This window comes from Pseudonaja textilis, chromosome 6 (genome assembly GCF_049901715.1).
Source record: "Pseudonaja textilis isolate UNSWEBS1 chromosome 6, rPseTex1.2, whole genome shotgun sequence".
NCBI classification, from domain to species: domain Eukaryota; kingdom Metazoa; phylum Chordata; class Lepidosauria; order Squamata; family Elapidae; genus Pseudonaja; species Pseudonaja textilis.
In genome coordinates, this window is record NC_141995.1 from 49,892,316 (window position 1) to 49,919,954 (window position 27,639).

Consider the following 27,639-nt stretch of genomic DNA (forward strand, 5'->3'; position numbering starts at 1 on the left):
GGAGTTTCTTCGGGGCTGGGCGTGGGGGTGGGAATGTTGCGGGGATTGTTGCACTCCTTCCCCCACCCGCCCGGGCTCGAAGAAGGGAAGATCGGAGCGATGCCTCCCGCCGGAACGACCTCTGTGACCGCTTACCACGTCCGGCCTCTCGGTGGGTCTTGGGGTGGGGGGTGTCCGCGGGAAAATGGGTACCCAATTTTGGGGGGTCTTTCTTCCCCCCCAAATCCCTTTGCACCTGGGTGGGAAACTTTGCCAAGTCTTTGGCTGGCCCTGTCCCATTTGGTCTTTAAGGGTGGTGGGGGGAGAGAGAGAGAGAGATCAAGAACCCCTCTCCACCCCAATTTCTTCCCTCTGGTTCCTCCCCCACAACCCTGCGGCCGGGGTGTGTGGGTGGGATGGATCCCCTCTCCCCGATTGGATCTCCCTGCCTTCCAAGCCTCCCCAAAAGTTGGGGGGATTCGCGTGGCCGGCCAGGGTCCTTGGTGGTGGGGGTCACCCCAGGACTTGGCTTTGCAAAGATGCCCGCCCGGTTTCGACCGAGTTTCTTTTTTGGTGGTGGGGTTTGATGCCTAATCGGGGCAGAAACGCCCTGGTGAATTTCCCGCGGTTCCGTTCCGTTCCTTTTCCTTCTTCCTTTCCTTCCCTTCTGTTTCCTTTCCTTTCTTTCTCTTTCCTTCTCTTTCCTTTCCGTTCCTTTCTTTCTCTTTCCTTTCCTTTTCCTAATTTCTGTTTCCTTTCGTTCTGTTTCCTTTCCATTCCTTTCTTTCTCTTTCCTTTTCTTTTCCTAATTTCTGTTTCCTTTCCGTTCCTTTCTTTCTCTTTCCTTTTCTTTTCCTAATTTCTGTTTCCTTCTGTTTCCTTGAGTTTCCTTTCCTTCTGTTTCCTTTCCGTTCCTTTCTTTCCTTTCTTTCTGTTTCCTTCTGTTTCCTTTCCGTTCTTTGTTCCTTTCTTTCTCTTTCCTTTTCTTTTCCTAATTTCTGTTTCCTTCTGTTTCTTGAGTTTCCTTTCCTTCTGTTTCCTTTCTTTCCTTTCTTTCTCTTTCCTTTTCTTTTCCTAATTTCTGTTTCTTTCCATCTTTTCCTTTCCTTCCTTTCTTTTCTTTCCTTCTGTTTCCTTTCTGTTCCTTTCTTTCTCTTTCCTTTCCTTTTCCTAATTTCTGTTTCCTTTCGTTCTGTTTCCTTTCCATTCCTTTCTTTCTCTTTCCTTTTCTTTTCCTAATTTCCCTTTCCTTTCCTTTCCTTCTGTTTCCTTTCCTTCTGTTTCCTTCCTCTGTTACCTTTCCTTTCCTTCCCATTCCCCCCTTTTCCTTCTTTCCTTTCTCCCCCCCTTACATAAAGGGCAAAGCAAAGTTTTGCAGCTGTTGGCCCTTCCATGTGATTAAGTAATCACTCCTGGGAGTTTATTTGAATAGTTGGAGCCTGAGCTGCAAGTGTAGTAGGATTGCCTGGCTGGTTGGTAGAGAGTAGTGCAAATGGCAGGAATGTTCACAAGGCTCACCCCGCCCCCCCTTCCAGAGGCCTGCCTTTCACTTAGGTGAGTTGTGATTTCAGGTAGGTACAAATCTTTAACGATTGATTGCAAGTTGCTTTCATCCTGAAACGGGCCTTGAGTTTCTGTTTTTCTGGTTCCTTTTTCCTTTCCTAGCAAGAAAAAGAAAACAACCCACAATTTTTAACACGCCTTTACAATTTGCCCGATTCTACTGCTCATGTTTTGAGAAAAGGAGAAGAGTCCAGAATTAAAAATGACAAGAGTTGGAAGGGACCTTGGAGGTCCTCTAGTCAGACCCACTGCCCTGTTCCAGCAGGAAACCCTATACCTAAGATGGCAAACCTATGGCATGCGTGTTTGGAAGTGTCACGGAGAGCCACCTCTGACAGTACGCGAGCCATCGCCCCAGCTCAGTTTCATTGCGCATGCGTGCGCTCGTCTCTTGCCATCCAGCTAATTGTCGGGTATCAGCTGTGCATGCGGGGCATTTTGGTACCCAGATGGGGCATAGGCCACTGCTTATAATGCTCTCAAGTCCATCCCTAGGAAGCTATAGTCTTAGTCTTAGTATAGATAATGGATATAGTGATAGCAATAAATAGTAACAATATAGTAATAGCAATAAATAGTATAGTAAATTAATAGTGATAAATAGTAATAGCAATAGTAATAAATAATAGTATAGTAATGGTATATTATATTAATAATATAGTAATGAATAGTAATAGCATAGTGTAGCAATGGTATAGTGTAGTAATTTAGTAATAGTATAGGTAATAGATATAGTGCTAGTAATAAATAGTAATAGCAATAGTAATAGACAGTAATAGTACAGTATATCAATAATATAGTAATAAATACTAATAGCATAGTGTAGCAATGGTATAGTGTAGTAATTTGGTAATAGTATAGGTAATAGATATAGTGCTAGTAATAAATAGTAATAGCAATAGTAATAAACAGTAATAGTATAGTAATAGTATAGTATATCAATAATATAGTAATAAATAGTAATAGCATAGTGTAGCAATAGTATCGTATAGTAATTTATTAATAGTATAGCAATAGTAATAATAGCATAGTATAGGAATAGTATAGTATATTCATAGTAATAGTATAGTATAGTTATAGTATATATAGTGATATAGTAATGCTGTAGTATAGTAATATAATATAGCATGGTATAATTAATATAATATGTAATATGTAATAATAATTTGATCGTTTGAAATATACCCAGCAGGAATCAGAATGCATCTCATAAACAGTTACATGCACAGTTCCATCTCATGCAATAGCTTGTAATTGCTGCTAATTAACCTACTTTTGTTTAGGAATTTTCTCCACCTGTATCTCACGCAGTTGCTTTGGAGTAGCAAAAAGGAAAGATTAAATGGTAGCTGGAAGCAATATGCTTTTGTGTTCTTAACACAACCTTGCAATGTTGGGAGTTATTTAAGTGAGTCAGGGCGGTAGAAATAAGGTTGGAGATTGCAGGATGAACAAGTTCTGCCAAAAATCCTCATTGTTCAAATTCTTTTACATTGTTCACCAGAATATTGAATAGTTTTATTATATTAATGGAAATGTTTTTGGACCTCTCCGAAAAGTGAGCTTCATAAAATGTTTTGGTGTGCATTTGGAACGATTGAAGAAAGTTCATTCTTTGATTCATTTGGTTTATTGAGATATTTATTATTATTATTGTTATTATTGTTGTTGTTGTTGTTATTATTATTATTATTATTATTATTATTATTATTATTATCTACTTCTGTTTCTGCATTTCTTGCTCTATGCATTCTTTTAAAATTTTGGCAGCTAGTTAATACCCTGTTCTGGAAATAGCTGTAACTTAACTGAAAACGATTACTTTCCCTAAACATTCTTCATTTGTCTCTTTGGCTCAAGCTGAGTTCTTTTTTTAAAAAAAAGGTTTTTTATTTTTTATACATCTCCTCAAGTGAGCAATGTGGTTCCAAACTACAACATTCATGCATAATCATAATTACATTTCCAACTTTCTTATCTAATTTTATATCAAATCATTATCTATTCCATTGATCTTTAAATAAATTCTCACTTCATATCTTCAATTCATTAATCCAATATGAAAAGCATTTCATCCACACATATATTTTCCACTCTTTATCCCCTATTACCGTGTTTCTCACAAAATAAGGCTGGGCATTATTTTTTTTTGACCCCCGAAAAAACGGCTAGGCCGTCTTTTCGGGGGTGACTTAATTCCCCCCCTTTGCATCCTCGGGCGGGTGACGACAGCTTGGATGTTGACCTCGGCATTGGTGGGGCACTTTGTATCGGGAGACCTTCCGCCACCGTTGCTTTCCCTTCTCCCCGTGTTGCCGCGGCATTTAGAGCAGGAAGCCTCGCCTGTCAGCTGCGCTGGGCGCCCCAGGCGAAACTCTTCGTGCTCTGCCCGGCGCCAGGCAGGGATGGCGGCTGGGTGTTTCTCCCGGGGTGGGCTGATCCTGCGCTGCAGCCCCGGGAGATTCACCTCCCCACGTGGGGTTGGGCTGCCCTCTCGGGCAGGAGAGGCTGTCATACTGGTAGTAGGGCATCATTTTTAAAAGAATTGGCTTTGCCTGCGAAGGTGAAGGGAAGGTGGCGACAGGAGCGCCTGAAGCCGAGTGTCTCTGCCGGGCTCCGGTTGCAGGGAGGAGCCCTGCCTGGCTGCCCGTGGCTGCACCAAATGCCGCGGCGTTGCTCTAAATGCCGCGGCGAAGGGAGAAGGGAAAGCAACGGTGGCGAAAGGTCTCCTGATACCAAGTGCCCCACCAATGCCGAAGTCAATGCAGGCAGCACCATATCCGGGTATGCAACAAAAGTACTTCCTAACGGAAAGCCCCCCCCCCCGCTATTCCTCCCCATTTCACATGTTTAATATAGGCCTTAATTTGGGGGGAGGGGCTTAATTTGATTTTATGCATATAAAACATGCTGGGACTTCCTATTGGGGGAGGCCCTATTGTTGGAGAAACAGGGTATTTTCATTTCCAGTTTACCACCTATTTTATTTTACATTATTATCTTCTTTTAACATTCTCAACGCCGATGTATAATAAACAAACAAACAAAAAAAGAATAAAATAAAACTAATATATTCAGGATCCACATGATATTTCCCTCAGGCTCAAGCTGAGTTCTGGATGGTTTGAGTTTTTTTGTCATTCGTTTTAAAATTTTTTCCTTTAGAGTCTTTGTCGCTTTCAAAAACAATCTTGGGAACATTGTTTTGACATACAAGAATTCATTTCGTGGCCGTTCAAAATGATAAAGAGCCCTGGAAAAGGTGACTTAATGGCCAGGGATTTCAACCGGTATAATAACTGGTTCGGTGAGCGCAACCACCCATTTTCAGCTCTTAATACTTACCTTCTACTGCAGCCCCAGGGAGTAAAACAGCTGAGGCGCGGCAGTTGGTGCAAATCAGCTGAGCTGCAAAACACAGAAATAAAGGAGAGACTAGGGCCGTGATGGCGAACCTATGGCATGTGTGCTGGAAGTGGCATGCAAGAAGTCGCCCGGAAGAGCCCCAATGTGCATGCATGCGTACCACCCGCCCGCTGATTGTCAGGTATCTGGCGTGCATACGCCGGGGTGCAAGGATGCATGGGAGATGCACGCGCATGCACAGAGATGCATGGCATGTGGGGGCATCATGCATGCATGGGCACATGGAGGGATTGTGTGCGCGTGCTCAGGGGGTATGGGGCCTCCCACATGCATTGCCTTCTGGGTGCTGGTGCACGAGTGCGAGCTTGCGCGCAATTTTTGGCACGAGAGCCCCAAAAAGGTTAGCTACCACTGGACTAGGGCAGGGGTGAATGCGTGGGGCCAAATGATCACCAGAACTACCGGTTCACCTAAACCAGTCCGAACCACTGAATCCCACCCCTACTTACGGCCATTTTTCTCACGACGGTTGCAACATCCCTGTGGTCATGTGATCAACATTTGGATGCTTGGCAACTGACTCATCCTTAGACGGTTGTGGTGTCTCTGGGGTTATCCCCTTTTGCGACCTTCTGAAAAGCAAACTCAAAGGGGAAGCCAGATTCACTTCATATTATCAATTTACCACCTGTAGTAATTCACTAATCAGTGGCGTCAAGAAAGGTTGAAAAATGGGGCAAAGCCCACTGAACAAATGCCTCACTTAACAACATAAATTTTTGGGCTTGGTTGTGGATTGCTGGTACTTGCTCTGAATTTGGAGGCAACAAGTACATATTTCCACAGGAATTACATAAGTGCAGTACCATGAAAAGTATTTTATTTTCTTATAGAACGTAGAATAATAGTGAAGGAAGTGACTTTGCTAGTCTTCTACTCCTGTAGTAACTCCGTACAGTTTCTCACTTCAAAATTAAAAAAAGAAAGATAATGTCCTTTAGCCTGTCCAGTTCCTGCTTAAAATTCAAAATCCTATTTTTTCTTTCTTTCTTCACTTTTCCACAATGCACTCATTTGCCAGTTGAAACCCAAATAATAATTAAATGGAAACTGTTTGCCATTCCGTTGGCAAAAGGGGTATTTGAAATCCAAGAGACTGAGTAAATGTTAAACCTCCAAGGGTTAAATCTCTAGGATGGCCTTGAGTCAGTTGGATTGAGATGGTCAGCCGTAGAAAATGAATGAATGAATGAATGGAAAGCAAGAAGGAAGGAAAGAAAAAATGAAAAAAGAAAGAAGGAAAGGGAAAGAAAGAAAGAAAGAAAGAAAGAAAGAAAGAAAGAAAGAAAGGGCAATAAATCTAGAGGTCAGTTTCCAGAAATCAAACTTTAAAAGGAGGGAATAACAATGGGTTTTTTTTCTTACAGATAAATAAACTTAAGTGATAAATGATACAGGTCATAAAAAATAAATAAATGAAAGATAATTTGAGGAGTTCTCACAGAGGAGTTGGCTTACTCTCCAAAGCATCTGAGGGCAGTACAAGAAGTAATGGATGGCCCAAAGGTGTTTTTTCAGGAGGCCACTGGACTTCCTTGTTTGTTCTTTGAAGATGTTTTGCTTCTCATCCAAGAAGCTTCTTCAGCCCTGACTGGATGTGGTAGGGAATGGAAGGATTTATATTCCTTGCAGTCATCTGGTCATTTGCATTCTTTCATTTGCATTCTCATTGAGGCCACTTGGAGGTTTATCTGTGTCCTCAGGGTCACCTGAGTAGTGCAAATGGGTGTGGAGCCTTCTTGGAACTGCTGAAAGAAGGCTCCACACCCATTTGCACTATTCAGGTGACCCTGAGGACACAGATAAGCCTCAACGGCCCTCTAAAAGGATGCAAATGACCAGCCCTCTGCAAGGATTATAAATCCTTTCATTCCCTACCACATCCAGTCAGAGCTGAAGAAGCTTGTTCGATTAGAAGTGAAACGTCTTCAAAGAAAAAACAAGAAAGTCCAGTTGCCTCCTGAAAAAACACCTTTGGGACAGCCATGATAACGACTGAGAATCTCCACAGACTTTAAGTAATGGATGGAAGATGATTAAGGGCAGAACAGTGATGGTGAACCTTTTTGTTGTGGTGTGCCAAAAGTGTGCGTGCGCGTACACGCATACTGGCATCCAAAATGCAATGCGCCCTTCCCCTCGTGCACATACAATACCCCCTGCCCCCCTACCTGCATTGCACATGTGTGTACCTCCCGGCTGCTTTTCGGCCCATTTGGGGCCTTTTTCGGCCTCCCAGAGGCTCGAGGGAAGCCTCTGCAGCCTTTGGAGGCCGAAAAATGGGCCTGTTTGAGGCCTCCAAATACCAGAAGTGACATAACTGGAAATATCAGAAGTGACGATACCGGCCTGTTTTTCGGCCTCCAAAGGCTGCAGAGGCTTCCCTCAAGCTCTGGGAGGCCGAAAAAGGCCTCAAACGGGTCGAAAACCAGCTGGGAGGTGCGTGCATGCACAGTGCAGGTAAGTTTGTCTGGGGCTCGCGTTCCCGCACAAATGGCTCTGCATGCCACCTGTGGCACGCGTGCCATAGGTTCGCCATCACGGGACTAGAAGACTTCCAAGGTTTCTTCCAACTCTGTAATTCCCTGTTCTTCAAAGTGTGCAGAGAAGAGAGTATCAAAGTTGATTAGGGTTCTGGAGATTAAACCATAAGAAGAATGATAGAGGGGTGTAGTGGAAGGAAGGAAGGTAGGAAGGAATAGAATTACATTTCTATGTAATTAGGAAGCTCCAGTCCTGTATGAGCATTGAATTGTTTCTTTTTATAGGGGTAGCATTCAGTTTTTTGAGATCCAGTTTGTTTTGGATATTAAGGACAGGAGTCAAAATAAGGAAACTTAAATTCTTGCCTTTACTTTTGGAATTGTCAAAGTCAACTGGATAATTTTCACTCTCTTGGCGGCCTAGAAAAATGGTATTCAGTCTTCATTTTTTCCCTATTTACATAGGAAAGCAGGACACAAATGATGAGTAAATCGTATTTGCTGCCACACAAAGTATGAAGAATATTATTGTCTTTTATTCAACCAGGGGGCATAATAAACGTATATGTGCTTGTTTTTTTTAATGCATCTTTTTTAAATCTCACATTTGTTTTTGTTGGTTGGTTCCTGTTTTTGGGAAGTTTTGTATTTTAACTTTTTATTGAACAAAATATAAATGACACTAAAAAAGAGAATATTACTGTATTTTATAGCTTAAATCTTTGGTTTAAGGAAATTGACTAATGATGGGTGGGTGATAGATTCCGATGACACATTTTCTGATTCCCTTTGTAGGAGCTAGATGTTTGTTCATAACTCGCTTTTATTTTTCCTACACAGGAAATAGTATACCATGTGACACTTATTTAAAAGACAACTTCCTTTTTTATTTACACTGTTTCATTTTCTTCCTCTATTTTTTCTTCCTGGGTATCCTTTGTATTTTGCTTTCCCAAAAGAAAAATTGAGAGAAGAGATTTATTTTGCGTTTAAAAAGCATTTAAAAGAAAATACACGTGTTAGGAGGAGTTTTTGTGCAGTTCTTAAACGATTTAAAGTGGTTTTAATGATGAAGTCGTGATGTTTTTTAAAAGTTAATCTGTTCTGTAGAATTTTGTTCGGATAATGTCAGACTAACATTAAATGCAATCTCTCATTATCCCAAAGGTGTTTTTTCAAAAGGCAACTGGACTTTTTTTTCCTCTTCCCTCTGAAGATGTTTTGCTTCTCATCCAAGAAGCTTCTTCACTTCTGAAGAAAAACTGAAGAAATTCTTCAGTTGGAACTGAAGAAGCTTCTTGGATGAGAAGTGAAATGTGTTCAAGGAAAAAGAAAGTCCAGTTGCCTTTTGAAAAAAGCACTTTTGGGACAACATGACCTGGATGACTAAGAATCTCCATAAATAATCTTGCATTGGTTCAGAATTTTATTCCGAGTCAGGATGATGCATATATTCTGGAAATGCAGAAGACTATTTATAGCAACCGGCCTTGTAAAAAGTTGGTGACTTTTATTTTTTATTTGCGTATTGTTCTTTTCCAAGCTAGGAAGAGGGATTTGAAATTCAGCATGCCATGCATAACTCTTTAACAAAGGATGTGAGGACACATTCATTCTCTTTAAAAATTATAATTCAGAATTTGACCGACCAAATGAAGTTAGGATAACTGGGGAAACGATTTGCACTAATTGTCACTGAGCCATATTTTACAGTTTAGAAAAAGTAAATCTTGGGTAATGTCTGTTGTTTTTTTTTTGGATAATAAAGAGTTGCTAAGAATTGGACTAAACGGCCAAGACAATCATTTCAAGATAAAAAAGTGAATTACCCAAAGGAGGGATAAGAATTCAGATTGCGGAGGGTAGAAAACATGAATCTAAGACAGACAGTTTGGTATAATGGTTAAGGAGCTGGCCTAGAAGTAGGGAGACTGTGAGTTTTAGTCCTGCCTTAGGCATGAAAGTTTACTGGATGACTTTGAGCCAATCACCAGGAGAAGTTGGCTGGAGCCTGGGTGACTTTGGGCCAATCACCAGGAGACGGTGAGTTCTAGTCCCTCCTTAGGCACAAAACCCAGCTGTATGACTTTGGACCAGATAGTCCAACTCATCTGACAAGGATGTCGGGAAAATAGAATGAGGAAGCAGCATGGTTAGTATGGTTTATTGCCTGGAGTTACTTATTAAGCAATAAATGTGAGATAAAAATCAAAAAAATAACTGTTGGGAAGTTAGGGAGAGGTTTGAAGGACTAGATTGTTGGAAGAAATATCCTTCTGATTCAGTTCCAAGTGGGGAAAAAAGACACTGGATTCCTGGAAGTTGCTTGGAAAGAAGGTTTAATGGTGGACAGCACCACATGCCTTGGAGCTCCTGAGTGAAAAGGGAAGAGATGCTCAGAGTCCCTGGGTTTTATACCCTCTCTGGCTTTGACCTTCCTGGTATCCTGATTGGATGCTGTCAGGGGTCATAGCTAGCTTTGTAGGATGCATGTGTGCTAAGCTTGGTTGAGTCCTGCTGGGTGATGTAATTCCCAGGTGCCACGTGGTGAGATGGGTAATCCTACCTTGTCCTGAGGGCCATGTCTTAATCCCATCGCCCTGGAGCTGAAGGGGGGAGGGGCAGGGAGCTGCAGGAAACTGATTGTCTTCACAGCACCAAGCAGCTTTAGTACAGGACAATTGAGCTAAGCCACACCCAGGCTCCTTGCTGTCTCCGTGCTCGCACAGCAAATACAGTTTCAGTTTCCTCAACTCTCTCACGCACTGACAGGACACTATCCAGATGAATGCCGATGGATGCTGGTAGGCAGAGGCAGAATGTTTCCCTCCTTATTTTCCTCCCCCAAAACTAAGCCTGACCACATAGTTTCATAGCAAAACATGGGTATCGAGCTACTGTATTTCTCACAAAATAAGGCCGGGCCTTATTTTTTTTGACCCCCCCCCCAAAAACGGCTAGGCCGTCTTTTCAGGGGTGACTTAATTCCCCCCCCCCTTGCATCTTCAGACGGGCGGCGACGGCTTGGATGTTGACCTCAGCGTTGTTGGGACACTTGGTATCAGGAAACCTTCCGCCACTGTTGCTTTCCCTTCTCCCCGTGCTGCCACGGTGTTTAGAGCAACCATGCGCGGCCAGCTACGGCTCCTCCCTGTAACTGGAGCCCGGCGGAGACACTCGGCTTCAGGCGCTCCTATCGCCACTTTCCCTTCGCCTTTGAAAGCAAAGCCAATTCTTTTAAAAATGACGCCCTACTACCGAGTCATGTGTGTGATTCACTAGTCACCTAGTTACTATCTTTGAAAACATTTGTGGAATGCAGTTTTGGTTTGCAAGCTGCCACACTGCTCCCCCCTCCCTTTCTGTTGGCAACTCTAAAAAGACCATAGAAATATTTTGTGAGTTGACATCACAGTGGCGAGAAAGGTCATAAAATATGGAAAAATTCTCTTTAACAAAATGTTTCGCTTCCCAAGAGAAATGTTGGGAATTTCAATTTCGATCGTAAGTTGAGGACTACCTATATGTGACTTCAAATCAGTCCAGAGAAAGGAGGCGTTGGGTTTTGATTTTCAACCTGATCAGCGAATTGCCCTGATTCATACTGTAAAGTAGGTAACTGTTTGATTCTTTAAAAAAAAAAACCCTTTGTGTCCTTTATGGTAATGACAAGGAAAAAAGAAAATTCCGGTTTCTCGAAACTAAAAAGCCAAAAGACAGCTTAGTGTTTCTAATGTCCATACAGAGTCTCGTGGATTTCTAGAGGAAATGCGTTTCCTGGATTTGTCCAGGTTTGAAATGTGTCCAACTTCATAGCAGAAGGTGAAAAATAACGCATTTTAATTGTTCTGATGCACGGCAGAAATAGATCTCATTTCTGGAAAGTCCAGCTTACAGGATATGATTGAAAAGACTCCAACTAAATATTTTGGGGTAAATTTTGGCTTTTGAGAGTTAGTCAGAAGTGTTCCGGAGGAGAACTTGGTTTGAAATATTTTTTTTTTCCTTTTCTTTTTCCTTTTCCTTTCCTTTCCTTTCCTGCCCTGCCTTCCTTGCCTTCCATTCCGTTCCCTTCCTTTCCTTCTGCTCCCTTTCCTTTCTTTTTCTTCCCCCTTCCCCTTTCCCCTCTTCTTTCCCTTCCCTTCCTTCCCTTTCTTCTGTTTCCTTTCCTTCCCCTTTCCTCTCTTCCTTTCCTTTCCTTTCCTTTCCTTTCCTTTCCTTTCCTTTCCTTTCCTTTCCTTTCCTTCCCTTTCTTCTGTTTCCTTTCCTTTCCTTCCCCTTTCCTCTCTTCCTTTCCTTTCCTTTCCTTTCCTTTCCTTTCCTTTCCTTTCCTTTCCTTTCCTTCCCTTCCCCTTCCCTTCCCTTCCCTTCCCCTTTCCCCTCTTCTTTCCTTCCCTTCCTTCCCTTTCTTCTGTTTCCTTTCCTTCCCCTTTCCTCTCTTCCTTTCCTTTCCTTTCCTTTCCTTCCCTTCCCTTCCCTTCCCTTCCCCTTTCCCTCTTCTTTCCCTTCCCTTCCTTCCCTTTCTTCTGTTTCCTTTCCTTCCCCTTTCCTCTCTTCCTTTCCTTTCCTTTCCTTTCCTTTCCTTTCCTTTCCTTTCCTTTCCTTTCCTTTCCTTCCTTCCTTCCCTTCCCTTCCCTTCCCCTTTCCCCTCTTCTTTCCCTTCCCTTCCTTCCCTTTCTTCTGTTTCCTTTCCTTCCCCTTTCCTCTCTTCCTTTCCTTTCCTTTCCTTTCCTTTCCTTTCCTTTCCTTTCCTTTCCTTTCCTTCCTTTCTTCTGTTTCCTTTCCTTTCCTTCCCCTTTCCTCTCTTCCTTTCCTTTCCTTTCCTTTCCTTTCCTTTCCTTTCCTTTCCTTTCCTTTCCTTTCCTTTCCTTTCCTTCCCTTCCTTCCTTCCTTCCTTCCCTTCCTTCCCCTTTCCCCTCTTCTTTCCCTTCCCTTCCTTCCTTTCTTCTGTTTCCTTTCCTTCCCTTTCCTCTCTTCCTTTCCTTTCCTTTCCTTTCCTTCCCTTCCCTTCCTTCCTTCCCCTTTCCCTCTTCTTTCCCTTCCCTTCCTTCCCTTTCTTCTGTTTCCTTTCCTTCCTTTCCTCTCTTCCTTTCCTTTCCTTTCCTTTCCTTTCCTTTCCTTTCCTTTCCTTTCCTTTCCTTTCCTTTCCTTCCCTTCCTTCCTTCCCTTCCCCTTTCCTCTTTCTTTCCCTTCCCTTCCTTCCTTTCTTCTGTTTCCTTTCCTTTTCTTCCCCCTTCCCTCTTCCTTTCCTTTCCTTTCCTCCCTCCCCTCCCCTCCCTCCCCTCCCTCCCTCCCTTCCCTTCCCTTTCCTTCCTTTTCTTCTGTCTCCATTCCTTTCCTTCCCTTCCTTCCCTTCCCTTCCCTTCCTTCCCCTTTCCCCTCTTCTTTCCCTTCCTTCCTTCCCTTTCTTCTATTTCCTTTCCTTTTCTTCCCCCTTCCCCTCTTCCTTTCCTTTCCTTCCCCTCCCCTCCCCTCCCTCCCCTCCCTTCCTTCCCTTCCCTTCCTTCCCTTCCCTTTCCTTCCCTTTTCTTCTGTCTCCTTTCCTTTCCTTTCCTTTCCTCCCCTCCCCTCCCCTCCCCTCCCCTCCCCTCTCCTTTCCCTTATTTTCCTTTTATGGAGGTGATCTGATATCATCTTTACTGGTGCCTGTAATCTAATTCCTTCCACTTGCTGGTTTATTTTTTAATTGGATTTTCAGTTATTAATAAAGATTCTTTTTACTTTGCTTTTTTGTTTTGTAAACACCACTTGATACGGTGGTTATAATATTGGGCTCCCTGGGTGACTTTAGGCCATTCCAACGTGTATAGATCTCAGTATCTTTTTTTAATTTTGTTTTTTGGTGAGGGGTTGGGATAAAACGAAGGGATCTCCCCCATCTAAGTTACCTTGAGTTTTTTGGGGAAAAGGGAATAAAATGATCTGATCCCCAACCTGGCCCTGAAATCCAGGCCTTCCAAGGATTTCTCTGTTTTTGATTCAAGGTTGAACAGGAAATTAAACTTGGATTTTGCTATTTATTCTTTGCCGAAATGGAATGGTTTAGTGTAGGGCGAGGGTCTTCAAACTTGGCAACTTTAAGACTTGTGGACTTCAACTCCCAGAATTCCCGAGCTTACATGACTGGAGGAGGAATTGTGGGAGTTGAAGTCCACAAGTCTTAAAAGCTGCCAAGTTTGAAGACCTTTGGTGTAGCGGGGTGAGGAAGCAATGGCCCTTTTATGACTTGTGGACTTGAACTCCCAGAATCCCTGAGCCACCAACAGTGGCTCAGGAATTCTGGGAGTTGAAGTTCAGAGGTCATTCATTAAATGGGCCGTGATTCCCCACTTCTGGCTTAGTGGAATAACTCTTTGGTTACACAACATTCTCCTCATCCTTATTAAAAGGAGACAATCTTAAGGTCTCTAGCCTTGAAGCCAAGACTCACAAAAATCAGAATATTTCTGCTAGGGTAGCAGGCTGAAGACACACTTACATTAACTTCTATATGATTTCTCTTCCTTCAAGCTTGGCCAAGCTAATATAGAAATGAAATAAGAATTGTAGATAATATTGTAAAGTAAGATATGAGAATATCCCAAGAAAAATGAAATAAGAATTAAAATTGGATAAAATAAGTTTAATAAATTTAATATTAATAAGTAATAATGTGATATGAAACTGAATAAGAAAGAATAATGTGTTACTGTGGTTATGTTTATATTGAAATGTAAAAACCTGGAACCACACCGCTTGCCAAAAGAGAGGTGTGTTTTTTATTTTTTTAAATTAAAAATGAAAGAAGGAATTGAATAATGAAACTATCATGTATACTTAAATAATATGGTGATTGGCATTAGAATAACGTATTGGAATATTGAATGATGAAATAATGAAAGATTGTAATTTAATACAAATATGTGTATTAACATTAGATATGATTAACATTATTATCTTTCTTTGCACCAAAATGTATGATGCTTAGGTGCCTCACTGTTTATGTTGGCCTCAAACTGGCTGAAAATTAGCTGTGAGGTGCAGTGCAGGTAACGGGGTAGGTGGGTGAGGATTGCACACGCATGTGTAGCGGGCATGGGGGGCGCGCATTACCTTCTGGTTGCTGGCAAGTGAGCGTGCAAGCGCGCGCACAATTTTTTGGCACAGGAGCTCTAAAAGGTTAGCCACCACTGCTATGGAGATTGTTGCCCAAGCACTCCTCGACTTACAGCAGTTCCTTTAGTGACCATTTGAAGTTACACTGGCATTGAAAAAATTGACTTATGACTGTTTTTCACACTTAATGACCACTGTGGCATCCCCAAGGTCACGGGATCGAAATTCAAACGCTTGGCAACTGATTCATGTTTATGACGGTTGCGTTGTCCCGGGATTACATAATTCCCTTTTGCGACCTTTGGGCGAGCCATGGGGAAGCCGGATTTGCTTAATGACCATATTACTAACTGAACAATGGCAATGATTCGCTGCACAATGGGGACAAACAAGGTCATAAAATTGGGGCAAAGCTCACTTAACAACAGGAATTCGGAGCTCCATTGCAGCTGTACGTCGAGGACTACTTTTATTTGTGGCCAAAGGATCTTTACAATGAAAGTATCTAAACAAATATAAGACTGTAAAATGAAATTAATATGTCAATATATACCATTTCCCTGAAAATACCACCTACCCTGAAAGTAAGTCCTAGCTTGATTTTTACACGTGCGGCCAATAAAAGCCCTACTCCCAAAATAAGCCCTGATTAAGATCCCATCCTCTCCAGAGTGCAATGGTAAAAATTAAGTTAGGGTGGGGATGTGGGGGTGGAGCTACCCTACATTTGGACAGTTGTAGCCAGGCTTCGCACACCCCAACACCTGCCTTGCCAGCCCATTTCTTCTACAGCTGGCAAGGCTGGCCTGAAGGGCTCTGTAGCTGATAACAAAGCTCTGGATTGATCCAGAGCTCTGATATCGGCTGCAGAGGCCTTCAGGAAAGCCTTGCCAGCCACAGAAGAAGAAGTTCCTGAAGGCCTTTGTCAATGAAAAGAAGGCCAGGGGACGACACACACAAGTGAGGTTAGTCAGTGGATGACTTCCCTCAAAAATAAGACCTGGTGCCTTTTTTAGTGGCAAAAAAAATATAAGACAGAGTCTTATTTTTGGATAAATAAGATATATGTAGATAGAGATAGAGATAGAGAGAGAAAGAGATAGATAGATAGATAGATAGATAGATAGATAGATAGATAGATAGATAGATGGATATGTCAGAGTATATTCATGAACTGGAATAGAGCATAGTAACAAGACCAACCAAGGAATAGGCACAGCAACTAAGTCAACCAATGAGGACTATTTGGAAACTGAAATTAGAAGTAGCCTAGGCGTGGCTCTGTTAAGCTCTGCAGCTACGTTGAGCTCCGAGTCTGTCTGTTGAAAATGAAACTGCTTCCCTCCTCTGCTGTGTGTCTCGCTTGCCTGCTGAACTAAAGTGAAACTGATGTCTGTTTCTGAGCTCCTGTTGCTGTTCTGCTCTGAACCTGTAACATGTCTGCTTCTGTTTGAGTTTGTTCCATTTGGGAGAAATCTACAACGGGTGTTGTAAAATTTACTTTATGTGTTTATAAAGAAGTTAAATGAAGCCTCAGCCATCTGTGTTTACCTTTTTGGTGATGAATTTATGCTGCAATAGTCTGAATAAGATAGGGGGAGAGAGAGAGAGAGAGAGAGAGAGAGAGAGACACCAAGCCACCTGGCTCTGAGAAGTGGGATGAGCCCACCTTGTTTGCTCGAAGTTCTTCTATTAGAAAGAACAGTTCTCTAGATGTTTGACCTGTTGCCTTGTCCAAGGCTAGATTTGACAGACACGGTGACCTTTTCCACCTTCTGTTTCCCTAGGAACCCCCAAAGCCTTGGCAAGCCACAGTTTCGGAAACACGACAAATAAATCCGAAAATGGCTCTTCCAAAGATGGAGGAGGAGGAGGAGGACACCTCGAATATATCGCTTATTTTCTGATTCCAGTATTCTTCCTTATGGGGCTGTTGGGGGTTTTGATTTGCCATGTGCTGAAGAGAAAAGGCTATCGGTGCACGACCGAAGCGGAGGAAGAAGATGAACAACTTGAGGAAAAGATAGGTAAGGAAGAGCCATTTAAAAATAAAAATAAAAAGTTCTTTCCATATTTATACGGGCATAGAGGAATAGTTTTGGGTTTTCCTGGGTTCTAGGTTGGTTCTCTCTAGGTTGCTTTCCATCTGTAGCTTGACTCCCTCTTCTATGTGGCAGCCCCTGAGATACTGGAAGATTGTGATCATGTCACCCCTCTTTCTTTCTTTCTTTCTTTCTTTCTTTCTTTCTTTCTTTCTTTCTTTCTTTCTTTTTTCTTTCTTTCTTTCTTTCTCTCTCTCTCTCTCTCTCTCTCTCTTCTCTCTACTTCTTTCTTTTTCTTTCTTTCTTTCTACCCTTCCCTTTTTCTTTCTTTCTTTCCTTCCCCCTCTTTTTCTTTCTTTCTCTTCCTCCCTCTTTCTTTTTTCTTTCTCTTCCCTCTACCTCTTTCTTGCTTTCTTTCTTTCTTTCTTTCTTTCTTTCTTTCTTTCTTTCTTTCTTTCTTTCTTTCTTTCTTTCTTTCTTTCTTTCTCCTCCTTTCTCTTCTTCTTCTTTTTCTTTCTCTTTCTTCCCTCCCCTCCCTCTTTCTTCCTTTCTCTCGCCTTCCCTCTTTCTTTCTCTCTCCCCTTCCTTCTTTCTTTTCTTTCTTTCCCTTCTTCCCTCTTTTTCTCTCCTTCCTCCCTCCCTCCCTCCCACCCTCCTCTTTCTTTCTTTCTAGTCCAACCCCCTCCCCAAGCAGGAGATCCTTTACCATTTCAGAATGGTTATTCAATCTCTTCTTTAAAACTTCCAGGGTTGGAGCATTCACAACTTCTGGAGGCAAGTTGTTTACTGATTCACTGTTCTCACTATCAGGAAATTTCTCCTTAGTTCCAAGTTGCTTCTCTCCTTGATGAGTTTCCATCTGTTGCTTCTTGTCCTGCCCTCAGGTGCTTTGGAGAATAGCTTGACTCCCTCTTCTTTGGGGCAACCCCTGTGACTTTGAAACACTGCTACCATGTCTCCCCTAGTCCTTCTTTTCATTAAACTAGACATACCCAATTCCAGCAACTGTTCCTTATATGTTTTAGCCTTCAGGCCCCTAATCCTCTTTGTTGCTCTTTTCTGCACTCTTTCCAGACTCTCAACATCTTATTCATCTTGGGGTTGCCAAATAAGACAAATAAGAAGAAATGACCCTTCTTCCTTTATTCTTTTAGTTTTGCTTTTTCAGCCATACCAACTTTCGATAACAATCTCCCCCCTTCAAGCTCTTTTTCAGAGATAGTGGTTTTAATCTCTGCTTCATATGTGCTGTTTTGGGAAAACGTAGTTTATCGTTGTTTCCAGGAACCAAAGAACTAAAGTTACTTTTTGTGTGTGTTTTTTCGGTTTTACTTTTAGAATTGAATGACAGCGTCAATGAAAACAGCGACACGGTGGGGCGGATAGTTGATTATATCATGAAAAACGAAGGTAAGGGACCTCTTAAGTTTTTAGAACCGACTGTGCGGATGTATTTGAGCTCTTTTGGTGTCTTTGGAAAGGACTGTAAAGTGACAAAACCCTGCATTTTCATTCGTGACTTATGACTTCATTATTCAGTTTTCGAGGTGAAGTCACACATGCATTTTTTAAACATTTGCTTCTGTACGTGTGCACACTGCTTGTAAGCAAAAGTACTTTTCCAAGTGTCAAACCTTAATGGTGAACACGTTTGTCCTGTCCCCAACACAGCATCTCCTCATGCACGAGGGAAAGATTGGAAGATATTTGTCAGAATTTGGAATTTGTTGGAACAAAGTGTCAGATGAAACCTACACAAAACCATCACACACACACACACACACACACACACACACACACCCCTTGGAAATCATTTCAGCATTTTCTGGATGCAAATACAACATCGCTGGTCTTCAGTGACTTTTCTCTCAACCCTCTGAAACTCAAAAAAAAAAAAGTCACTTAATTTGATGTCTCCCTGGCATCTTGAATTCAATAGAAGAACGTAGAACATAGAGTAACAGAGAAAATTTGTATCTCAGCATTGAACTGGGGAGTTCTTGGTACTCTCTAAACTTGGTATTTCTTGCAATCATTTCGTGACCCAGCTAGGTAACATCATCAGTGCTTTCTGCGAGCAAACCACTTGTATGTAAGCAAAGACCAAATCCCACAATCTTCTCACACTGATGATGATAACTAGTTGGGTCATGAAACGTCTGCAAGAAAACCACCAAGTTCATAGAGCACCAATCCTTTACAGTCGTCCTCCTCCTCCTCCTCCTCCTCCTCCTCCTCCTCCTCCTCCTCCTCCTCCTCCTCCCTTTAGTTGGGTCATGAAACGTCTGCAAGAAAACCAACCTCAAGAAAGCACCAAGCACCTTGCACAATTGAATTGATTTATCACGTAGAGAAACATGCCTGCTTTCGGTTTAGACCCAATTTTCAATCCAAAAGTAAGTCTTACTCTATGTCCATTCAGCCATTCGGGCTGAGATACTGCAGTGATTCAAAAGGCTCCTGATATAGTCCTGCCAGGACTGTATCATTTTCAGAATAGAAAATTCCACGAAGGGAGGTCATCTAACCTTGAAAATCAAGCTACCTTGGAAAGAGCACAGTTTCTTATTATATTTATTCTTCCTGGGAAGTGACCCTCGATGAGGAACATGTTCAAATGTGTCACTTTCAGAACACGTCCATTCCCAGAAGATGATTTTAAGCAATGCATAATTTTTCCAGTTATTCAAACCTGCTAAAGAGAGCACACCTTTAAAACTTCTGTTATTAAAATACAGTTTATTAAATCTTACCATTTCCCTGAAAATATGACCTACCCTGAAAGTAAGTCCTAACTTGATTTTTACACATGCGCCCAATATAAGCCCTACACCCCAAATAAGCCCTAATTAAGATCCCACTCACTCCACAGTAGACGGGTAAAAATTAAGCCAGGGTGGGGATTGGGGTGGTGGAGCTGCCCTACTACTTAGAACAGTTGTAGCCAGGCCTTGCACACCCTGACACCTGCTTTGCCGGCCCATTTCTTCTGCAGCTGGCAAGGCTTTCGTGAAGGGCTCTGTAGCTCATAACAAAGTTCTGGATCGATCCAGAGCTCAGTTATTGGCTGCAGAGGCCTTCAGGAAAACCTTGCCAACCACAGAAGAAGTTCCTGAAGGCCTCTGACAGTGAAAAGGAGGCTGGGGGCAACACACGGAAGTGAGGTTAGTCAGTGGATGACATCCCCCCAAAATAAGACCTGGTGCCTTTTTTTGGTGCCAAAAAATATAAGACAGGGTCTTATTTTGGGGGAAACATGATATTTGCCAGGTATCTTGTGCCTCTCAGCTCTCTCCTGAGTAAATGTGCAAAGCATTGGTCTGAAAAACTTATGTTCTACCAGTTCTGTCTCATAAGTAAATGATTCAATTTACCTCACGGGTTGCAGGCTTTTCATTCACTGCTCAACTGCACAGTCGAGAATTCAGAACAAAGATATTAAATATGATTTCTAACTTTTGCAGCCAACGCAGATGTGCTGAAGGCCATGGTGGCTGATAATTCGGTCTGCGATCCAGAAAGGTAAACCATCTCATTCCAAATGCTTTTTCTCTCTTCCTTAAACAGCCCCAAATAAAGGGGAGGGAATAACTCCTTGAATCTTTCTGCTAGTTCGATTTTTCACTGTAGAACATTTGATTTCAAGTCTGCCAGTATTCTGGATATAGCCCAGCCTTCTTTAAAAAAAAAAATGTTTCATGGGTGTGTTTTAAAACATTGGCTGATCTCACAGCTGGCTTCATGGAGCTGAAAATAGCAATAAGGTTTTGCACGTTGAAGCCAAGGTATAATTCAAGAAAATAAGAATATGTGGTTCTTGAAGGCGTGATTCCATCAATGTAACTGTAGCCGGTTCTTGTAAAGGAGCTTCAAATGTAAATTTAGCCAAAAGATATTGGACAAAAATACACACCTGGTTGGAAAAGATAATACAGCAGCATATTGATTTAAAACCTGAATATTTCTGTTGTGGATTATACCTGAAACATTTAGTAAAGAAAAGGTATGCTTAATTATTCACGTATTGACTGCAGCTAGAATTGTTGTCAAGCCCAAAATTGACATATGTGTAGCCATTTTATTTAATCTTATTTTATATTCCTTTTCTTTCTTTCTCTTTCCTGGTTATGTGGGGGAAGGGTTTCAGGCTTGCCACATTCCTAAAGTGGGAGGAGTGGAGATAGAGTTGTTTAGGCTAGGTAGTTCTTCTTCCCGTGGGAACGAAAGCTGACCCTGCTGAGACCTGGAGGTGGAGATTGACGACACCAGGCAACATTGATTTTATTTCTATTGGGGAATGTGACTTTTGGGAGTTGTTTCTAATTTCCAATATTACGTGGTGTAATTCTGGATTGTGTCAGATCCGGAATTGCAACAGACTTTGCCAATTTGATGCTTTCCTAAATAAAAGAAATTGTTTTGGAAGTTGGACTTTGCTCTTTTCTTTTGAAATGGATTTCATCATTTGGAATCCTGACAATTGTATTTGCACAAAATTGGAAAAGTGAAGAGATTCCTACTGATGAGAGCGTGATCAGGAAAATATTAGAACTAGAAGGAAATAGATAAGGAGGATGAAGAAAGAGAACTAGAAGGAGTTAGATAAGGAGGACGAAGGAAGAGAACTAGAAGGAGATAGATAAGGAGGACGAAAGAAGACAACTAGGAGATAGATAAGGATGGGGATGGAGGAAGAGAAGAATAGAATCAGAAAGTTCAGAGCAATTTAATTTCAAAAGTAATGCTTGCACATTGAGTGTTGGTTTCACTTTGGGATGAAAGCATTCCAGATTAACAAAAACTTTGTGGAACAAGGTCATTTAGAAAAAAAATGTGTGTTTGGAAATCATGTAGGGTATGAGCTCAGGAAAAAAAAAAGGGAGTTACTTCTTCAACTGCGGACCCTAAATGTCAATTTTTTTTGCTGTATTTCTGCTCCTAAACTTAGCCCAACGACTCCAGGCAGCCCAACGAGTCCAGGTTCTCCGTTGTCTCCTGGAGGCCCTTTGTCAAAACACACTTGCCGAGGACACCACTTGCACACCATTGGCGGCGTGGCTGGGACAGGCGCTTGTTCTCGTTGCAGCCAGAAACGGTGGAATCTCTTCAGTCCAAATAAAAGAGGCAAAGAAGCCAAAAAATCCCGTCATGGACAAGTTACCGTGCTCTCCGTGGGAAGGTAAGTTGGCTTGATTTCAGGAGAAGAGCATGTCCCAGTTGGCTTCCGTTTGCATGCTGGTAATAGAGCAGAGGAGAGCCAGTACAAGACTGTGGGACTTACGATGAGCTTACTCAGTTAAAACACAGATGTATCACCAAGGTGTGTAGTGGTTAAGGCACCAGGCTAGAAACTGGGAGAATGTGAGTTCTAGCCCTACTTTAGTCATGAAAGATGGCTGAGTGAGTTTGGGCCCATCACCAGGAGACTGTGAGTTCTAGTCGCACTTTAGCTATGAAAGGTAGCTAGGTGAATTTGGGCCAATCACCAGGAGACTGTGAGTTCTAGTCCTCTCTTAGACATGAAAATGGGCTGGGTGACCTTGGGCCAATCACCAGGAGACTATGAGTTATGAGTTCTAGTCCCAGTTTAGCCATGAAAGGTGCTGGGGTGACTTTGGACAAATCACGAAGAGACTATGAGTTCTAGTCCTGCTTTAGACATGAAAATCAGCTGAGTGACTTGGGGCCAATCACCAGGAGACTGTGAGTTCTAGTCCTCTCTTAGACATGAAAAATCAGCTGGGTGATCTTGGGCCAATCACCAGGAGACTGAGTTCTAGTCCTGCTTTAGACAAGAAAATCAGCTGAGTGACTTGGGGCCAATCACCAGGAGACTGTGAGTTCTAGTCCTCTCAGACATGAAAAATCAGCTGGGTGACCTTGGACCAATCACCAGGAGACTGAGTTCTAGTCCTCTCAGACATGAAAAATCAGCTGGGTAACCTTGGACCAATCACCAGGAGACTGTGAGTTCTAGTCCTGCTTTAGACAAGAAAATCAGCTGAGTGACTTGGGGCCAATCACCAGGAGACTGTGAGTTCTAGTCCTCTCAGACATGAAAAATCAGCTGGGTGATCTTGGGCCAATCACCAGGAGACGGTGAATTCTAGTCTTCCCTTAGACATGAAAGGTGGCTGGGTGGCCTTGGGAAGTCAGTCACTCTTTTTCAGCCCAACTTTATTTCACTTGTGGAAAAAACAGGAGGCGGATGATATATTGGGTATGTTCATTGCCTTGAGTTATTTCTAAAAGTAATAATGGTTGAACGAATGAATGAATGAATGGTTGAATGAATGAATGGTTGAATGAGTGAATGAAAATAGAACAAGCCAAAATAGGCAAAGGGCAGGAATGATTGCATAATTTTTTTTTCCAAGATCCTTTTCAACTATGAGTTGAACTTTTGCATAATATCAACCCTGCTAGATGAATTCATGTTCTTTTTTTAATTAATTGCATTGTTCCAGATTTCGGGTTACCAAAGTGGAACAGAAGTCTGCTGCGAAGGACCGGAAACACTTGGTGTCTGTCAGCGGAGGCCACGCTGGTGACATGCCCTCTACTCCTGGGAAAGAAAGCTCCAAAGAACAGCCAGCTTCACTTCCTGTCACACCGGAATCGAAAGAGCTGAAATCAGCACCGACCAAACAGGGAAAGGATGTGAGTTCGGATTCAGGGTAGCAAAGTTGATGGCAGGACATCCCAAGGTCAGTAAGCTCCAACCAAATCTTTTGTCACCAGTTCTAGAAGTCCTTAAAGACCAAAAAGACCTCAGATTGTCTTCCCCAAAGAAAAAAGATTGTAAGCAACAAAATTCTGTAAAGTTAGCCTTTCATTTTGAGTTACTGACATTGTTAATGTTCAGTTTTGCAGCGTTAATTCAGCGCCAGATGGCTGATGCTTCATTTCACATCTTTATAAACATAATAAGTAGATTTTACAAACCAGTTGTAGATTTCTCCAACATGGAGCAAACTCAGACAGAAACATGTTACAAGGTCAGAGCAGAGCTCCAGTCTTCAGCAAGCAAGTTATTTTCATCTTCAATAGACAAGACTCAGAGCTCAACATATCTTCAGAGCTGCAGAGCTTAATATAGAGTTATGCCTAGGCTACTTCTAGTTTGTTTCCTAGGCTACTTCTAGTTTCAGTTTCCAAACAGTTCTCATTGGCTGACTTAGTTGCTATGCCTATCCATTGGCTGACTTCATTACCATGCTCTATTCCAGTTCATGAATATCCTCTGATAGTTAAGTGAGGTATTTCTTAAGCGAGTTTTGCCCCGTTTTATGACTGTTCTTACCTTGGTGGCTGAGTGAATCACTGCAGTTGATAAGTTAAGTAACCCAGTGGTTCCATGGAGTAGGATTTGCTTGGTCAGAGAGTGAGGACAGGATTCCTGGACGTTACTACTACTGTCATAAATATGAGTTAGTTACCAAGTGTCTGAATTTTAATCATATGATGATGGGGATGCTGCCAGAGGTTGTAACTCTGAAAAGGGGTCCTAAGTCCCTTCTTTCTGCGCCCTTGTAATGTTGAATGTTGGCTAAATGAACTGTTGTAAGACAAGGACTACCTGTAGACCCTGCCTTTCCGTCCTGTTGGGCAGGGATGATGTAATTGGAAAGAGGTAGTCCAGGGCCGTCTTAACAGCATTATGGGCCCCGGGCAAAGCAGTGTCCTGGGGCCCCTGTGACAACAACTCACAGGAATGGTGGATAAAATTAAACATATATTTATTTTATTGGCACTTCCAACAAATAAATATGGAATAAATAGGTTGCTGTATTTAGATGATACAAGGTGCATTGAAAGGTTAACATACAGAGATTAGTATGGGGCCCCTATGCTCGCGGGGCCCACAGGCAAGGGCCCATCATCCAACTTTCCTCAAAAATATGACCTACCCTGAAAGTAAGTCCTAGCTTGATTTTTTTATACATGCACCCAATATAAGTCTTACTCCCAAAATAAGCCCTAATTAAGATCCCACCCACTCCAGAGTGGACGGGTAAAAATTAAACTAGGGTGGGGATGGGGGGGGTGGACTACTCTAGTAGTAGAGCATACTTACCTTTGGACAGTTGTAGTCAGGCCTTGCACACCCTGACACCTGCCTCATCAGCCTATTTCTTCTGCAGCCAGCAAGGCTGGCAAGGCATTCCTGAAGGCCTCTGGAGCTGATAACAAAGCTCTGGATCGAACCAGGGCTCAGTTATTGGCTACCGAGGCCTTCAGGAAAGCCCGCAGAAGAAGTTCCTAAAGGCCTCCGACAGTGAAAAGGAGGCCAGTGGGGGACTCACACAAGTGAGGTTAGTCAGTAGATGACTTCCCCTGAAAATAAGACCTGGTGCCTTTTTTGGTGGCAAAAGAAAAAAAAAAGAAAAGACAGGGTCTTATTTTTGGGAGCACAGTATTTTGTAGGATGAACAAGGACTGCCAACCTGACTCTTTTAACGATTGTATTTTTTTCTCCTCTTCAGCAGGGTTAGAGAAAGCAAGAAAGACCATTGGAAAGGGGAAAAAAAAGAGACTTTTCAAGGAGCTATTTGTGAATGCCACGCCATGGGCATCTTTCACTAACTGAATCTCTGCACCGTTCGGACCCAGATATTTAACATATTGTTAATAACGGAATATTGAATGGCATTTATTCAACTGAAGGTTACCAGAATGTACTACCTGCAATTTTATATATGTGTGTTTAAAAAACGCCTTTTTATTTTTATTTTTCCTCTGACAAAGCAAGAACTTAATGAAAATTCTCTCTTGGAAATGGGGGGAACCCCCCCAAAACTCTTTCCTCACCCCAGATCTCTTGTATGCGTCGCATGGCCTGAGGTCGAAGCCGATTGACCAAAGCAAATGACACAAATCATGTAATCCCATACTGCTCGTTCCTTGAGAACAGGAGAAGGGAAATGGGGAGCCGTCTTTTCGCCTTAATTTATTGTGGCTGCTAAATAATACACTCCTTTAATTGCATTGATTCAGTGGCTTTACTATAATTGCTCTTTGGTTCTCAAAACCGAATTTAGCGTATTTTTCGAGCTTGGTTGAGCTGCTGATTGAATTTTGTAGATGTAGCCAAGAACTACCCTGTTTCCCCCAAAATACGACCTACCTTGAAAGTAAGTCCTAGCTTGATTTTTACACATGAGCCCAATATAAGCCTTGCCCCCAAAATAAGCCTTAAGATCCCATCCACTCCAGAGTCCACGGGTAAAAATTAAGTTAGGGTGCGGATTGGGTGGTGGAGCTGCCCTACTACTTACCTTGGACAATTGTAGCTAGGTCTTGCCCACTCTGACACCTGCCTTGCCAGCCCATTTCTTCTGCAGCTGGCAAGGCTTCCCTGAAGGTATCTGGATAACAAAGCTCCGGATCGATCCAGAGTTCTGTTATCGGCTGCAGAGGCCTTCAGGAAAGCCTTGCTGGGCACAGAAGAAGTTCCTGAAGGCCTCTGACCGTGAAAAGGAGGCCAGGGGTGACGTACGCATGTGAGGTTAGTCAGTGGATGACGCCCCTCAAAAATAAGACCTGGTGACTTTTGTGGCAAAAAAATAAGACAGGGTCTTATTTTCGGGGAAACATGGTAGTTCAAGGCTAGGTGTGCAAATGTATTCTTAACTTTCTTACTGAGGTCCTTTCTTTGGGCAAACTGTGACAGTAAAAATGCAGGCGGTCCTCGATGTATGACCAAAATGGAGCCCCAAATTTATGTTGCTGAGTGAGAAAGCTGTTAAGTGAGTTTTGCCCCATTGTGCAACCTTCCTTGCCACGGTTGTTCCCGGGACACTGCAACCGTCGTAAATGTGATTCGGCGCCCAAGCATCTGAATTTTTGACCCCAGGGATGCTGCCATGGCTGTAAATGTGAAAACGTGCATCACTTTTTTCAGTGCCGCTATAGCTTTGAACGGTCACTAAATGAACTGTTGTAAGTTGAGGACTACTATATTCCGCTGAGTCAGCTGTGCTCTTTTTCACATTATCCTTGTCACTCGTCCTTCTACCTGGTGGCATTTGCCTTGGGGAAGCATCTTCTGTTGATATCGTTCCCTTCTGATATAGCTATTTTTGCTAGATCAAGATAGATCCAATCCCTAAATTTGGAAATGAAAAGTGTGATGGATGATCTCAATGAGTCTTTGCTCTAAATCAGAGGTGAGGAATTGTGACCCCTTTATGACTCGAAGACTTCAACTCCCAGAATTCTTCAATAGGCATGGCTGGCTCAGGAGTTCTGGGAGTTGAAGTCCACGAGTCATAAAAGATCCAAGTTTCCATGCTGGCTCAGGAATTCTGGGAGTTGAAGTCCGCAAGTCATAAAAAGGCCATAGTTCCCATGCCAACTCAGGAATTCTGGGAGTTGAAGTCCATGAGTCATAAATGAGCCAAGTTCCCATGATGGCTAGGGAATTCTGGGAGTTGAAGTTCACGAATCATAAAAAGGCCAAGTTCCCTGTCTCTGCTCTAAATCATAATCCTGATTCTCAGTGGATTATTATTTAATTACAAATCCATTCTTGAGGGGGAAAAAAAACTGCAAGTATCCTTCAGGTCTACAGTGAGTTGTACTAAAACCAGTTGTGTGTGTGTGTGTCTCTCTCTCTCTCTCTCTCTCACACACACATGGCTAGGAAAGCTTTAAATCAATATAAACGTCTTCAGCGGTTGACCAAAATCTTTGGATTTGAACAAAAACATCGCTGTGCCTGAATAAGTGTTTTTCTCTGTTGTAGTAGACAATGCTGCCATTTTATCGAGAGGCTTGTGCGATTTATCAGCTGCCAAAGCGGAGAGGGTCTCACTTTTCACATTAAATGTAATTTAACTGTGCATTAAATGTATGTTAACCATTTGGTTTGGTTTGTGAGCATTTTGTACAATAAACTTTATTGTTCATTTTGAACAATAAAAGCAACAGAGCCCTTTTTAAACAGCGGTGTTGACGTTTTCTCTCAACTTATCCTGCCCTTCGTGCGTGCTATATCATATTTTATTGGTTGTGGGGGCAAAAGTACTTTCCAAGGGTGGTGATAATAC

General features: G+C 42.3%; 2 protein-coding genes across 5 annotated transcripts in view; both read left to right on the forward strand.

The window, feature by feature from the left end:
* RELL1 (RELT like 1) lies at nucleotides 1-27,533 on the forward strand. 4 transcript variants are annotated; one of them, XM_026699866.2, is made up of 7 exons: nucleotides 1-151; nucleotides 16,334-16,573; nucleotides 17,927-17,998; nucleotides 20,053-20,110; nucleotides 21,537-21,767; nucleotides 23,056-23,295; nucleotides 25,075-27,533. In XM_026699866.2, exons 1-6 carry the CDS (start codon nucleotides 34-36, stop codon nucleotides 23,267-23,269), a joined length of 933 nt encoding a protein of 310 aa, XP_026555651.2. In that variant the 5' UTR covers nucleotides 1-33; the 3' UTR covers nucleotides 23,270-23,295; nucleotides 25,075-27,533. The 4 variants fall into 4 exon arrangements, with proteins under 4 accessions (XP_026555651.2, XP_026555652.2, XP_087792702.1 ...); XM_026699867.2 differs by having other exon boundaries at nucleotides 25,078-27,533; XM_087936576.1 differs by having other exon boundaries at nucleotides 23,056-23,248.
* Nucleotides 1-27,639, forward strand: part of LOC113435791 (toll-like receptor 6) — a 458,202-nt gene that overhangs the window by 308,950 nt on the left and 121,613 nt on the right. The window lies entirely within an intron of this gene.